The 12710-nt window shown below is 44.0% G+C and overlaps 1 protein-coding gene across 1 annotated transcript; it reads right to left on the bottom strand.

The window, feature by feature from the left end:
• Window positions 1-1936: 1936 nt before the first annotated feature.
• Window positions 1937-3995, bottom strand: LOC116567737 (putative small proline-rich protein 5). The gene is made up of 2 exons (XM_032303010.1): window positions 3941-3995; window positions 1937-2696 (listed from the first exon to the last, which is right to left on the bottom strand). Exon 2 carries the CDS (start codon window positions 2677-2679, stop codon window positions 2299-2301), a length of 381 nt encoding a protein of 126 aa, XP_032158901.1. The 5' UTR covers window positions 2680-2696; window positions 3941-3995; the 3' UTR covers window positions 1937-2298.
• Between the last annotated feature and the right edge of the window lie 8715 nt (window positions 3996-12710).

The raw sequence follows: 12710 nt of genomic DNA, 5'->3' as shown, positions 1-12710 counted from the left end.
GGAAATGTAGGCTCGATGCTCAGTCAGAACGGGAGAATAGCAATAAAAGCAATAGCTAACACTTATCAAGCACTTGCTCACTGCTTATTTACATTCTCATTGACCAACTCCCCCTTCCGCCCCAAGAAGCAGCTAATCTTCTCCCCCACCATGCAGATGAGAAAAGTGAGCCTAGGGAAATTCTATAACTCGCTGCAAATCACACAGTGGAAGAGGGGTGGTTCAGGAATCCAGATTCAGTATGGTAGGGACAAAGAAAAATCGGCAAGATGGTCCACACACAGGCACATGTGCATGTGTGCTAATTATGGCAATTAGTAAAGAGAAAATTAAATGAAGCCCAGGGAGGCAAAATTCAGTCTCATGTTGCACTGCGAAGTGGGTGGGGGGGCGGTAAGAAAAGAGGGGTAAAAGTCCAAATGAGAGACTTGAAGGGGGAATGTGATGTATGGGGGTGAGGAGGACACATTTGGAGACTGTGCTGAGTGACAGCATTGAATTGCAGGGGTGTTGAGGCGTTCTCATTTTCAAGATGTTCTCACTCTCTCTGCCTCTGAATTCCAAGGTATGAGGCATTTGTCGAATGTACACCCAAGTCATCCCTTAATTGTATGCCACTCTGTCTAAATATTCTTTTTCTCATGAGGGTGTTCTCCCAGGGATTGTTGGACCCAGAGACACAGAACCTGTGCTGGTTTCTCTGTTTTTATAGCCCCCTTCACCTTCTGCACAAATAGGAGGGGAGGTATGTACTAAGACTACACTGAGGGATTGATGGGGTGGGTGGGACAGAGGGATAGGGGATGGATACAAGAAAGGGAGACAGCCGAAAAGGCACAGAAGGAGTCTGATGGAGGAAGAGGAGTCCAGCCATGCAGGCAAACCATGCTCAAGACTTTGGTGTTCAGCTAACTATGCATTCTTCAGGGTCTGTAAAAAAAGTGTTGGGGATAATCTAGATGCTTTATTCGTGATTATTTTCCTTTCTGCTTCTCTTTGAGTGCTTCTGCTGACCCTCAGGGACAGCCCTGGAGCCCAGAAGCATGAAAGGGGAGGCAGGTATTAGGAAAGGAGGTTCTAATGCCCCAAACTATGGACTATTTTGTAGGAGAGGCATTTGGTGGAGAGGGATGGAGTGGGTAGTGGAAACAATAGGAACCAGCACTTTGGATTACCTGTGGCTATGAATTATCTGATGACCACAATCATCCAGAAATTTGAAGAATTCCAAGTAGGAGGGTTGTGGGGGAAATAGTTCAGGAAAATCCCCAGCTGACTAATAATGGGTGCTGTGATTTTGATCATATATAGATGATGGATATCATGTGTTGAGTATAGATTGTCTTTTTTTTTTAAAGTTTAAATTCAATTAGTCAACATATAGTACATCATTAGTTTCAGATGCAGTGTTCAATAATTTACCAGTTGCATGTGACACCCAGTGCTCATCCTAGTGACACATTTGGTTAGCTTAAGAAATTTTTGTCTTCTCTTTTCTGATGGGAGAGGTTTTAAGGCCTTATTCTCAATTCCTTTGGACCCAGAGCACTTGGAGTCAGTTCTCTGAAATATAATTTATGTATCTCAACCCTTCCTTGCTATGTAACTTTTGACTGGGGGATTCCCTTGCTCTTTCTCAGCCTGCAAGGATGTTTTCTCTCCGCCATGTTCTCCAGATGGGCATCATCTCCCCCTGGTTCCAGTGGTGCTTTCACTTTCCTTGGGTATGGGATTTGTGGCCATGCTTCAGAAGCACCCTCCTCTCATCCTTACCCTGGCAGGACCACTGGCAACCCCTCACAGGTCACCAGGGCATCTGTACCATGCTTGTTCCTCTGCCTGCACCCACATGCGCAGCTCTGGAGTGGGTGTGGGACACAAAATCTGCAGGAATGTAACATTGTCCAACAACAGAAGAACCAGACTGAGACAGGAGTGCCAGAGGAACTCCATTTAATTGTTTGGAAAACAGGAGCAGAAAGGGAGGGTGGTAAGAAAGGTGTTCAGCGTGGTGCTTAAGCTCCCCAGAAGCAGACATAGTGATGTAAATACATGTCAGTAAGGATGAGTAGATAGTTGAGAATCAGATCCTTGTCTGAGGTGCAAATTGCAGTTGCTAATTAGTAAGAGATAGAGCTTGAAGAAGCCGCCTTCCTGGTGCTGTCTTTTCCTGAACAGTGGCTGCAGTCTGAAGCTGGGGGTGAGTGGCGCTGACCAATGGCTGTGTGTGAAAGGGGCAGTGAACTTCATGCTCTCTGTCTTCCCAGAAGGCTCAGCCTCTGGTCACATGTTGAGGTCTTACTTCTGCTTGGACTTCTGGCACTGTTGAGGGGGTGGACATTTCTGTTGGCCCTTGGGTGCACAGGGCTCCTTGCACTTGGGTGGAGGCTGACATGGCTGCTTAGTTTGCTGGGGTGGGGGGCAGCACTGCTGGGGTTGGGGGCAGCACTGCTGGGGTGGAGGGCAGCACTGCTGGGGTGGGGGACAGCACTGCTGGGGTGGAGGGCAGCATGGCTGCGGTGGAGGGCAGCACTGCTGGGGTGGAGGGCAGCACTGCTGGGGTGGAGGGCAGCACTGCTGGGGTGGAGGGCAGCATGGCTGCGGTGGAGGGCAGCACTGCTGGGGTGGAGGGCAGCACTGCTGGGGTGGAGGACACTGCTTCTGCTTCTGCTGAGACATTCTGGGTTGGCACACAACTGAAAACAGAAAGACAAAAGAAGTGAGGAATGCCTTCACCATAGACACTCTGGACTGGAGGACAGGGTCGGCCACATTCACATCCCTCTCTGCTTCTACTTTGCCCTGATGGCTTTACAACTTAAGATGTACATGTCTGTGTATAAATGTGCATACATGTGTGTGTACATGTGTGCTGAGTATAAGTTGTGACTAAAAGTCTATAAGTCATCTCAATTCTTTTCGAGACAGAGCAACACAGAAGGAATGAGGTAAGGAAGGAACAGGAGAGGTAGGGAGAAGGGAGAGAGAGAGAAGGAAATACAAGAACGAGAACAAAAAGTATGAAAAGACTATGGAGTCTGGAAGAGGGTTGCCTAGGATCTGAGTCCTGGCTAAACTACTAACCTGCTGTGTGACTTTGATCAAGCTTCTTAGCTCTCTGTACACACCTCTCTTAGGGTTGTTGTAAAGATTAAATGGGTATATAAAATACATAGATATAAATATGCATAATACATTTATGTGCATGCATGCACACATGCAGCCGCACAGAGTAGCTAGCACACGATGAGCACAGTGTAAAGGTTTTGATTTATTAAATAAATTTCTAAAAATTTAAAGGAATGGGAAGGAGCCTCTCTTTTCCCTAGGATAACTATAGGAAAAAGGAGTCAACAGACAAAATGGACTTTTTAGCTTGAGTATTACAGTTAAGGAAAACCAACTTCACAGAGGGAAGTAATTAGTCCCCAGCTACTCATCATAGTAGGTAGAAATGGTAGGTAGAAATTCCTGGAGTAAGGTCTTGCCCCTATATCATCTTTTCCCTGCTGCTTTGTGCTCCTTGGGGTCTCTGCACCCCTGTTCCCCAATGCAGTCTTCTCTTTTCCCTCCTCTTATTTGCCTTTTCCTTAAAGGGCAACTCTGCCGGGTCCTCTGCCCCAAGGCTGGTGTGCCCTCTCCTTCTGCTGGTTCCCTCTCAGCATCTGGCAAGATACAACACCCATAACACACCAGCAGGATTCTCAAGACACTGGTCTTTTGGCAGACTTTCCTCTCCCATCTCAGTCAAGCTCCCCACACCCTTGGCTGGATGGCTTGCAAACCACGATTGATCGGTCCCTAATAGTATGGAAAAGAGAAATGCCCAAACTATGTCTTTCTTTCTGACCAACCACCCAGAGCTCTAGCCCTACACCCAGCCATGTTGGGACCATGTAGAACAAGGCTGCAAAGAGAGGCACCACTTTGCCAGACTTACCAAGTTTGCCAGCAGCAGGAGTGTGGAGATTCCTAGGGGTTTGGGATGCTCTGAGTCTGCCCACCTTTTATACATCTCACATCCTTGCCTAAGGCCATGAGGTGGCCTAGGATTGGAGTGTTGTAATTAGTTCCTAGTCACAATAGGACCCACCTGTCCTTCCTCAAATTTCAGGTTTTACTCACCCCCCAGGGATGGCAGCTTCCTTCATGGCATAGCAGGACTTGGGGGTGATGGTACCTTCACTCTGGCCTTGGCCCCACCTCCCCATCACTTTACGAGGCTGGCTGCCTTGGATTTCCAAACCCACTCATGACTTTTGACTTAGAACCTTGGCATCTGGGATGGTCCCAAGCAGGCATTCAGGTTGTGGGAGTGTGAGGGCAGGGTTCCAGGAAGTTCTGTTTGGCAGAGGGGAGGGGGTGGTATGGGTGGGGTACATAGACAGCATTGTGTTAAGGGAAACTTAACAACTGAGGAGGTGAATGGCTCTCTGAAGGCCCATTAAACATGCATGACTTTGACTTAACCTAGGCTCAGAGTAACATTATACTTGAACTGGTAGAAAGACAGGGCAAACAGCTGGTAGAAAGACAGGACAAATGGCTTTGATTTTGTGCATATTGTGATTTAGGCAATAAATGGGGGGGGTGTGGTCCTCTGTTCTGCCTTCTCTTGAGAAAACCATTAGGTTCCATTAAAGGAACAGGTGGTTACTGTAGACAGTACTTATCTCTCATCTCTCTACATATGTATAAGTCACACAGACTCTGAGGTTCCCAGGGAAGTGATTATCATAAGGTGGACTGGGTGGGGGACCCAAGCACTAAATTAGAATGAGATCCTGGAGGAGTCACCTTGGGCTGGTCTTGGATTCTGAGCTTCCAGGGCTCCATCCCAATTCTTTCTCCCCACTCCTGCTAGAGATTCCAGGACACAGAGGGATGGCACAGGGCATAAACCTGGGTGCCCTCCATATTTGGCAATGGTTAGAATATATCTTTGAAACACCCCCAAGAAGTGTTTAGAAGGGGGCTCTGACCTTTACCAGTGGGTTCCCTTGGGCACTTAAAGTCCTTGAGCCCCAATTTCCTCATCTACTGAGGAGAATAACACCACCACCCTGCATGTTAAAACAGGTTAAAATGGACAACATGGGTGTAGTATTTGGCACAAAATGAGTGTTCCACAATTGTTGGGTACTCCATGGAGTTGGATTCTGAATACTAGGGCAAGATACACTCTTGGAAGAATGAAATAGTTTCAAAATTTGAAGGTAAGCAGTGGCACTTGCTTATCCTAAAACCTTGGCTGAAAGAAAAGAACATAAACAAGTTAGTGTTGAGGGTTGTGTTTCTTAAGTCTCAACATGGAATTTATCAGTAAGCTCTACTGAAGCCTTAGAATATCTCAAGACCTTGGGGAGTCAGACTCTAGCACTGAAGACATGGGTTTGTAAATCAATTGTCTCTTTTCTCAACCATGATCTTGGCAGGCTGGGCACAGGAGAAATAAGTGAGACTGGGAAGAATCCAGGGGGAAAATTCCCTTGGCCTGCTGTCACTCTGACAGAAGCAATCACAGATAGTCTTAGAAAAGGGTTTCAGCTCAGATCCCTAAAGCAGAAAAGAAAGGCTGTGTAGGGAAGTTGTCATGGGATGACCACCATTTATTTATCAAGATGGAGGGCACTTCCACTGTGCACAGGGCACTGTGCCTGTGCTAGGCCAGTGGGGAGCAAGAAGGGGCTGGGCCCTCACTGTTCCTCAAGACAACAGGGCCTTGGTGGCCTGGGTGATGTACACCATTCTATAACTCTGTATGTTTTGCAACAAGCATAGCTAGCATTTGTCACCACAGACTATTATAATGCTATTGACTATATTCTTTATCTGTACCTTTCATCCCTGTGACTTACTCAGTCCATAACTGGAAGCCTGTATCTCCCACTTCCCCTCACCCATTTCACCCTTCCACCATTCCCCTTCCTTCTGGCAATCTTTGGTTTGTTTTCTGTATTTATGGACATGTTTCTATTTTTTTATTTGTTTTACTTCTTAAATTCCACATGAGTGAAATCATATGGTATTTGTCTTTTTTCATCTTGTTTCATTTAGCATAATTTCCTCTAATTCCATCCATGTTGTCACAAATGGCAAGATTTCATTCTTTTTGATGGCTGAGTAATGTTCCATTGTATATAAATACCACATCTTCTTTATCCATTCATCTGTTGATGGAAATTTGGGTTGCTTCCATATCTTGACTATTGTCAGTAATGCTACAATAAACATAAGGGTGCACATATCTTTTCAAATTAGTGCTTTTTTTTTTTTTCTTCAAGTGAATATCCAGTAGTGGAAATGATAAATCATATATTTTTTATTTTTACTTTTTTGAGGAATTTTCATACTGTTTTCCAGAGTGGCTGCAAGGATTTTTGATTGCTTGACTTGGATTAGCTGAAGAACTCATATCCAAACGTCACTGGAGTGATGCCTGCATAGCTAAGGAAAGTGTGAACAAGAGCTAATTCACAAGTTTTGGACGTTAAATTGTGTCAATTTTTTCTTGTGTGGGCCCTGACCATGCAGAACAGAATTTTTGTGGTGGATTCAACTACTTCAAGAATGTATTACACAGGAGTACTTGGGTCACTCACTAGGACTAAGTGTCTGACTCTTGATCTCAGCTCAAGTCTTGATTTCAGGGTCATGAGTTCAAGCCCCATGTTGGGTATCATGATACCCAATATACAGTATTGCTTCTACCACCAGGGGACAGAAAATCAGTGGGTAATCTAGAAGCCACAGATAAAACTAAATGTTTATCCTGGGCATTTGGAATGCCATTATTCTCTGGTTTTCAGGAACATTGCACTCTTTCTCTTTCTCCAAACCTTTCTCTCTCTCTCTCTCTCTCTCTCTCTCACACACACACACACACACACACACACACACACACACACACACATGTTGATCTCTCTCACACTCTTGTAGCCCTAAGTGTTTATGGGCCTGTAAGTTCAGTTCTCAGTAAAGTTGATGAAAGAGAAGGTGGAAATTTGTTTCCTACCAATTTCCAATTTCCAAAGCATATGCACATACTCACTTCCAAGCATTGGTCTGTATCTAGTAGGTCCATGATCCCTGTTTCTTTGCATGGCTCCCAACCACTAAAGCTCCATATGGCTCTGGAGGACATTTCTCCCCCTTTAGGATTTTCTTGGTATTCATCTCATCCTCATTTCACTTTTGTGAACATGCAAATGCTGGTGAGGGAATGCAGATGAGAGGTGTTTATGTAGGAAGGAAGTGGGTGGGGAAACTTCCCTCCAAGATGTCTCTTTCTGGCTTGCAAAAAGACACTCATTTGCTCAGTTTCTAGTGCTCCGCACCCATTAGCACATTCAGTCTGAAAAGAACCAGAACCCTAGAGCAAGGGGTTGAGCTTTGCTAGGACCCAGTCAGTCATCAAGTATACGGGAAGCAGACAGCATACCCAGTACTCTGGTGGCTGGGGGACTGTAGGAACACAGGCCAGTCCTCAAGGAGTGTTTGACCTTGGGAAAATAAGGCCCACTCACTGTGACAGAGGGCCTGAAGCTGGGAGGCGGACAACATGAGTCAGGACCCAAGGGATGATATGGAACAAGGGTGGCACAGGGTCTTGGAGTCTCTGTCACCCCTATGGGCTAGGCCACTGTTGACAGCAAAATGTCAGGGAAGATGGGAGAAGCTCCTAGGTGGTGGGCTCCTTCAGGATACAAACACCGACTTCATCTTTGCAACCTGGTACCTAGCAAAGCCTCTTGCTCAGATTTGGACCTATATAAATTTCTGTGAAAATGAACAAGGACATTCCAGGTAGGGGAATATAGACTGACTAAACATTTGAAGTTGGAAAGATGTTATGTGTTTTGGGGGGGGAAAGAGACTGGTCTACCTGTAATGGGTGATTAGTGCTGATGAGCAGCAGACAGTGACATTGGGATCAGGCCCCTGGAGGGCAGATTTTCCAGGATGGCTGGGATTGCAAGGTGGAAAGTGAAATGACACCTGGGCTTTGGCTCTAAATGGTCAAATGTGACACTTTATGGTATACTATGTATATTTTTAAAAATTCTATTGAGAGCACAGTGAAGTAGAAAGGCATTGGCTTATGCTTAGAAGGCCTTGGTATACTTCTGGTTCTGATGGAAATAAACTGTGTGTTTTTGGACAACTGGCCTCCCATCTCTGAGGCTCAGATTTTCTACTTTGTGAAACATGATAATTCCAAAAGCTCTTTCCAAACATAAATATGGTATGACTTTCCCATAGGAAATGGGGAGCCAAAGGGTGGACATGTCTGGAAGACTAGGTTGGCAAGAGGTGTGAGCAGGAGTGAGAGTGGGAATGATGGAGCCATAAGGACACCAGCTGGGAAAGAAGTAATAATAAGGACTTGGCCTCACATACCAGCAATAGAAGAGGAAAGGGAGGGACATATTTAAAATTATCTTTAGCTGAGAATACACATGAATAGAGGGCTGAGAAAATGGAGGGAGACAGGGGAGGAGTCAAATCAAACATTAGGACCCTAAGGGACCAAAAAAAGGAATGCAGAGGATAAGGTTGGGAGCAGGGCAGAGGCCAAAGTCTTGTTCAAACACGTGTCTGTGCCTGGAAGACACGAAAAGCTATATGGCCAGGCACTGCACATACACAGCTGTGTATAAACTGTGTACACACTGCTGGGCAGAAGTGGAGGGGCATGATGAGGAACAGGAAGGAAGGAGATTTCACCCGCTGGGCCAAGTTTGTGCTGAACACTGGTGAGAAAAGCATGAGAAGTACAAACAAGGAAGCTCTATGTCCTAGAGCTGCAGTCCTCCTTCCTGGTAGCAGGGCTTGGTCAGGGACCAGAAAGCATTCCAGAAAGAGAGGTGCCAGAGTTTGAAGGAGCCCAATAGTCAGACAAAAGATTTCCAATACGTGGTCCAAGGACTGTGTCAGCAGTTGGTGACATTCTTAACGCATCACCAAAGAATGAGAAAATGTTACCATACTTTGTGGAGTTTGGTATAAGGTTGTGGAGCTCCATCTCTTTGGAAGGTTTTTTTCTATTTTCTCTTCTTGAGACTATACACTTTCTAGAGTCATTAATTTTAAAATTAGGTTTATTTATTGAAGTGATAGTAATTATAAAAGGCCTTTGCCCTTACTTGGGAAAATTAAAAGTTAGCCCTCTTTAGCAATTGTGCTATATATTTTTTTTAAATAATCTTAGTTTTAGTGAATGCCAAAAGTCTGGGTACCATGAATGTGGTTGGTCCAGTTTTTCACTAACAAATATGGAAAAGGTGAGTTAGACAAAGGAAGTGACTTACTTGAGGTAATATTTTATCAAATGCCTGAGAGAGGACTTGAACTCTGGATACCTGACCAAAACCCAAACCAATCAAATCAAACAAAATAAAATAAAACAAAAACCAACCAAACGAAACCATACTTTGGCCAATGTCAAAATCTCAGCAGGAAATTCTCCTTCCCTCTTGTTTGCTCCTCACCACCATCCCCCTAAAGCCAGGCCTTTGCAATGATGGCAGGACCAGACTTGTGTGGCACCCACACCTGTCTTTTCCCAGACCTCCAGAACACCGTGCAAGGCTCTGGCCCACCCCTGTTCTCAGGAGAGATGCTCTTGCCTGCTCCGTAACCTCACTGAGATGGAACCCATTCTCCTTTGCCTTTATTCAGTCTCTCACATCCCTTCAAACCACCTCTTCCTTTCTGGACTCTGGGGAAATTCCTAGTTTTAAGAAGTAATTTACTTCCAAGGTCCCCATGCTGCCTTTTACCCACTGGGCTTTCCATGCCCAGAACAAATGATGTCATCATCAGGATAGGGATGTCCTAGGATGCTTTGCTGCCCCAGGGGACTGAGCTTAACTTTGTTCTGTGTGGCCCCAAGATGTAGAATGAAGCCCCTGAAAGGTTGGGGATCCACAGGGATTTGCCTCCAGGCTTCTGGTCTCACTTGGTTGTATCATTCACTCCTGTACTTCTAATTACCATCTTTATACTAACGACTTACAAATCTTTATTTCAAGACCAGACCTGCTACCTGGTACTTCATATCCATGGAATATCCAGTAGCTTCCTCAATATCTCCATCTGGTTGTCTCAAGGACATGTTGTTCTCAACGATGGTTCCAGAACCAAACTTTTCATCACTCCTCATGCTCCCTCTTCATTTTGGTGAACAGTACCACTATGCACCCCTACCATCCACCTAGCAGACCAGACTAGAAACCTAGCATCATCTCTAACCACATCCAACTGCTCACCAAGTCCTACTGATCTATCACCTAGATAAGTAATGTATGCTACCCATAGTGTATGTGTTTTTAAGAAGTCCCTCCTGGTCTGGTCTTCATCATATCTTGCCTGATTGCCAAAAAGATCCCTTAACCCATATCCCTGTCTGCAGTCTCTCTAGTGCAAGTAGTCTTATACAGAAAAGCTAAAATGATCATTCTGAAAGGCAAATGTAAAATAATTTCTTGTCTTTAAGAATTAAATATACTGAAGTATTTAGGAGCAAAGAGATGTTACATCCGCAACTTATTCTCAAAATGTTCAGGGAAAAGAAAACAAAACATAAATAGATGATAGAACTGGGTGTGGTGCAAAAACAATGAATACTGTTATGCTGAAAAATAAATAAAGTTTAAAAAAAGAAAGAGATAAATACAGATATACAATTGTATAGATAGATATGTATCTATATACATATAGCATATACATCTGTATCTGTATGTATGTATACCAGCTTTATATACATATATCTATATATACATATGGACATCTCTCTCTCTCTCTGTGTGTGTGTATACACACACACACACACACACATCTTCTTCCTGAACATACATACAAATGTATCTCTCTATAAAAATATATACAAACATGTACACAGATTAAGGTGGAAAAGATATCAACATTTGGGAATCTCAGTGAATCTGTGTGGAGGATATCTAGACATTTTTTTGTGCTGTTTTGACACTTTTATGTAAGTCTGAAATTGTGTGAAGATAAATAATTTTTAAATAAATTCATTTTAAATGTAAAGAGTCTGTGTCATTATCTTAACACAGAATCCCTCATTGTTTCCTCATAGTCCCTTCCTACAGGACCGAATCTAAGTTCTGACACAACACAGCCCACCCACCTTTTCTGCTTTATCTCACCACTCCCTGGTCATGCTTCTGCCCCATCAGGAAAGACCTTCTTGTAGTTCCTAGCAGACAACCTACTGTTTCTCATTGCAAAACTCATGTGATCTTTCTGACCCAATCCCCAACACCCACTCACCCCTTTCTGGCTACTGCGTAAGTCAGAGAAATGATTCAAACACATAGAATGGTAGATGGAGCTGGATACACTTTCCATTTTCTGGATGGCTATGGTTCGTTGTGTTGTTGTTGTTGTTGTTGTTGTTTTTGTTTTGTTTTGGTTTTTTGCTATGGATATTTCCCCTCATCTTAGAATAAAGATACAAACGATTCTGAGGCATAGCCTGTGTTTTGTTTTTGTTTTTGTTTTTGTTTTTGTTTTATTTGACAGAGATCACAAGTAGGCAGAAAGGCAGACAGAGAGAGAGGAAGGGAAGCAGGCTCCCTGCGAAGCAGGAGCCCGATGTGGGGCTCGATCCCAGAACTCTGGGATCATGACCTGAGCCAAAGGCAGAGGCTTTAACCCACTGAGCCACCCAGGTGCCCCCATAGCCTGTGTTTTAAGTGGGTTAGAGACAGGTGCAGAAAACTTGAGTAGTGCCTCTAGGGAGACCAAAGTCTCCTAATAGGACCCTTGAATCTGTGTGTTTTTTTACCTTATATCACTCAATTGAGAGGACAGTTTTCATGAAGTCTGGTCCTGCTCCACTCCTGATTCTCTTTACAGAGATAAATTAATCTCTAGCCAATCCCCTGTGAACTGTGTCAGGCAAATCTAAACTGGAGCCAGAGGCTTTTGTGTGCCCATAACTGTGTGTTTGTTTGCTGTGGTAAGGGTAGGTAAGAGGTAGACAAGGTACAATTTTCCTCTGCCAAGAAGTACCCTACCCTTCACCTTGCCCTTAGGGATGCCAACCAGTTATCATATCTAATTTTAAAAAGTACTTGTCAGACACCCCCTTCCCCAAGCAGGAAGGCATTCTGTTAAGTTCCCATGGATGGGGAGGAAGGACGTCTACTGGCCTGGAACACCCAGATCTGTAGGATGTAACAGCCACTTATAGATCCTCTGACCTGGTGGAGGACCCCTGGAGCTGGAAATTGCTGTTCTTTCAGGAGCATTTAGGAGGGCATGTTCTTCCTTTCTCTAGCTTTAGGTTTGATGAAGATAAAGCAGAATCATGTTTACAAACCATCTTGCTCCTCCAAACTTGAGGTCCCTTACTTGATTTTCTTTATTATTCAGAATCAGGGAAATACATAAGTGAGAGATACTGATACTGAACTAAAGAAAGTGAAGGCTAAGTTGATCTCTACATTAAGAAACGGATCATAGAAGAGAGGAGACAAGAAATGAGTATGCATACCTACTGGACATCTATTTGGTGGTAGAGATTCTATGCAGTTTTAGAATGGAAGGGGAGTTTTTTTTTGAGGGTGGTAATTTCCATCTATGTGATATCTGTATCTATCCATCATCTATCTTTTATCTATCTATATATCATCTATCTATTTATTATGTATCTATTTTTCTATACCTAGATAATGTGA

This window comes from Mustela erminea, chromosome 10 (assembly GCF_009829155.1).
Source record: "Mustela erminea isolate mMusErm1 chromosome 10, mMusErm1.Pri, whole genome shotgun sequence".
Classification (NCBI taxonomy): domain Eukaryota; kingdom Metazoa; phylum Chordata; class Mammalia; order Carnivora; family Mustelidae; genus Mustela; species Mustela erminea.
Note: the sequence above shows the minus strand (reverse complement) of the source record. Positions and strands in the feature narration are given on the sequence as shown.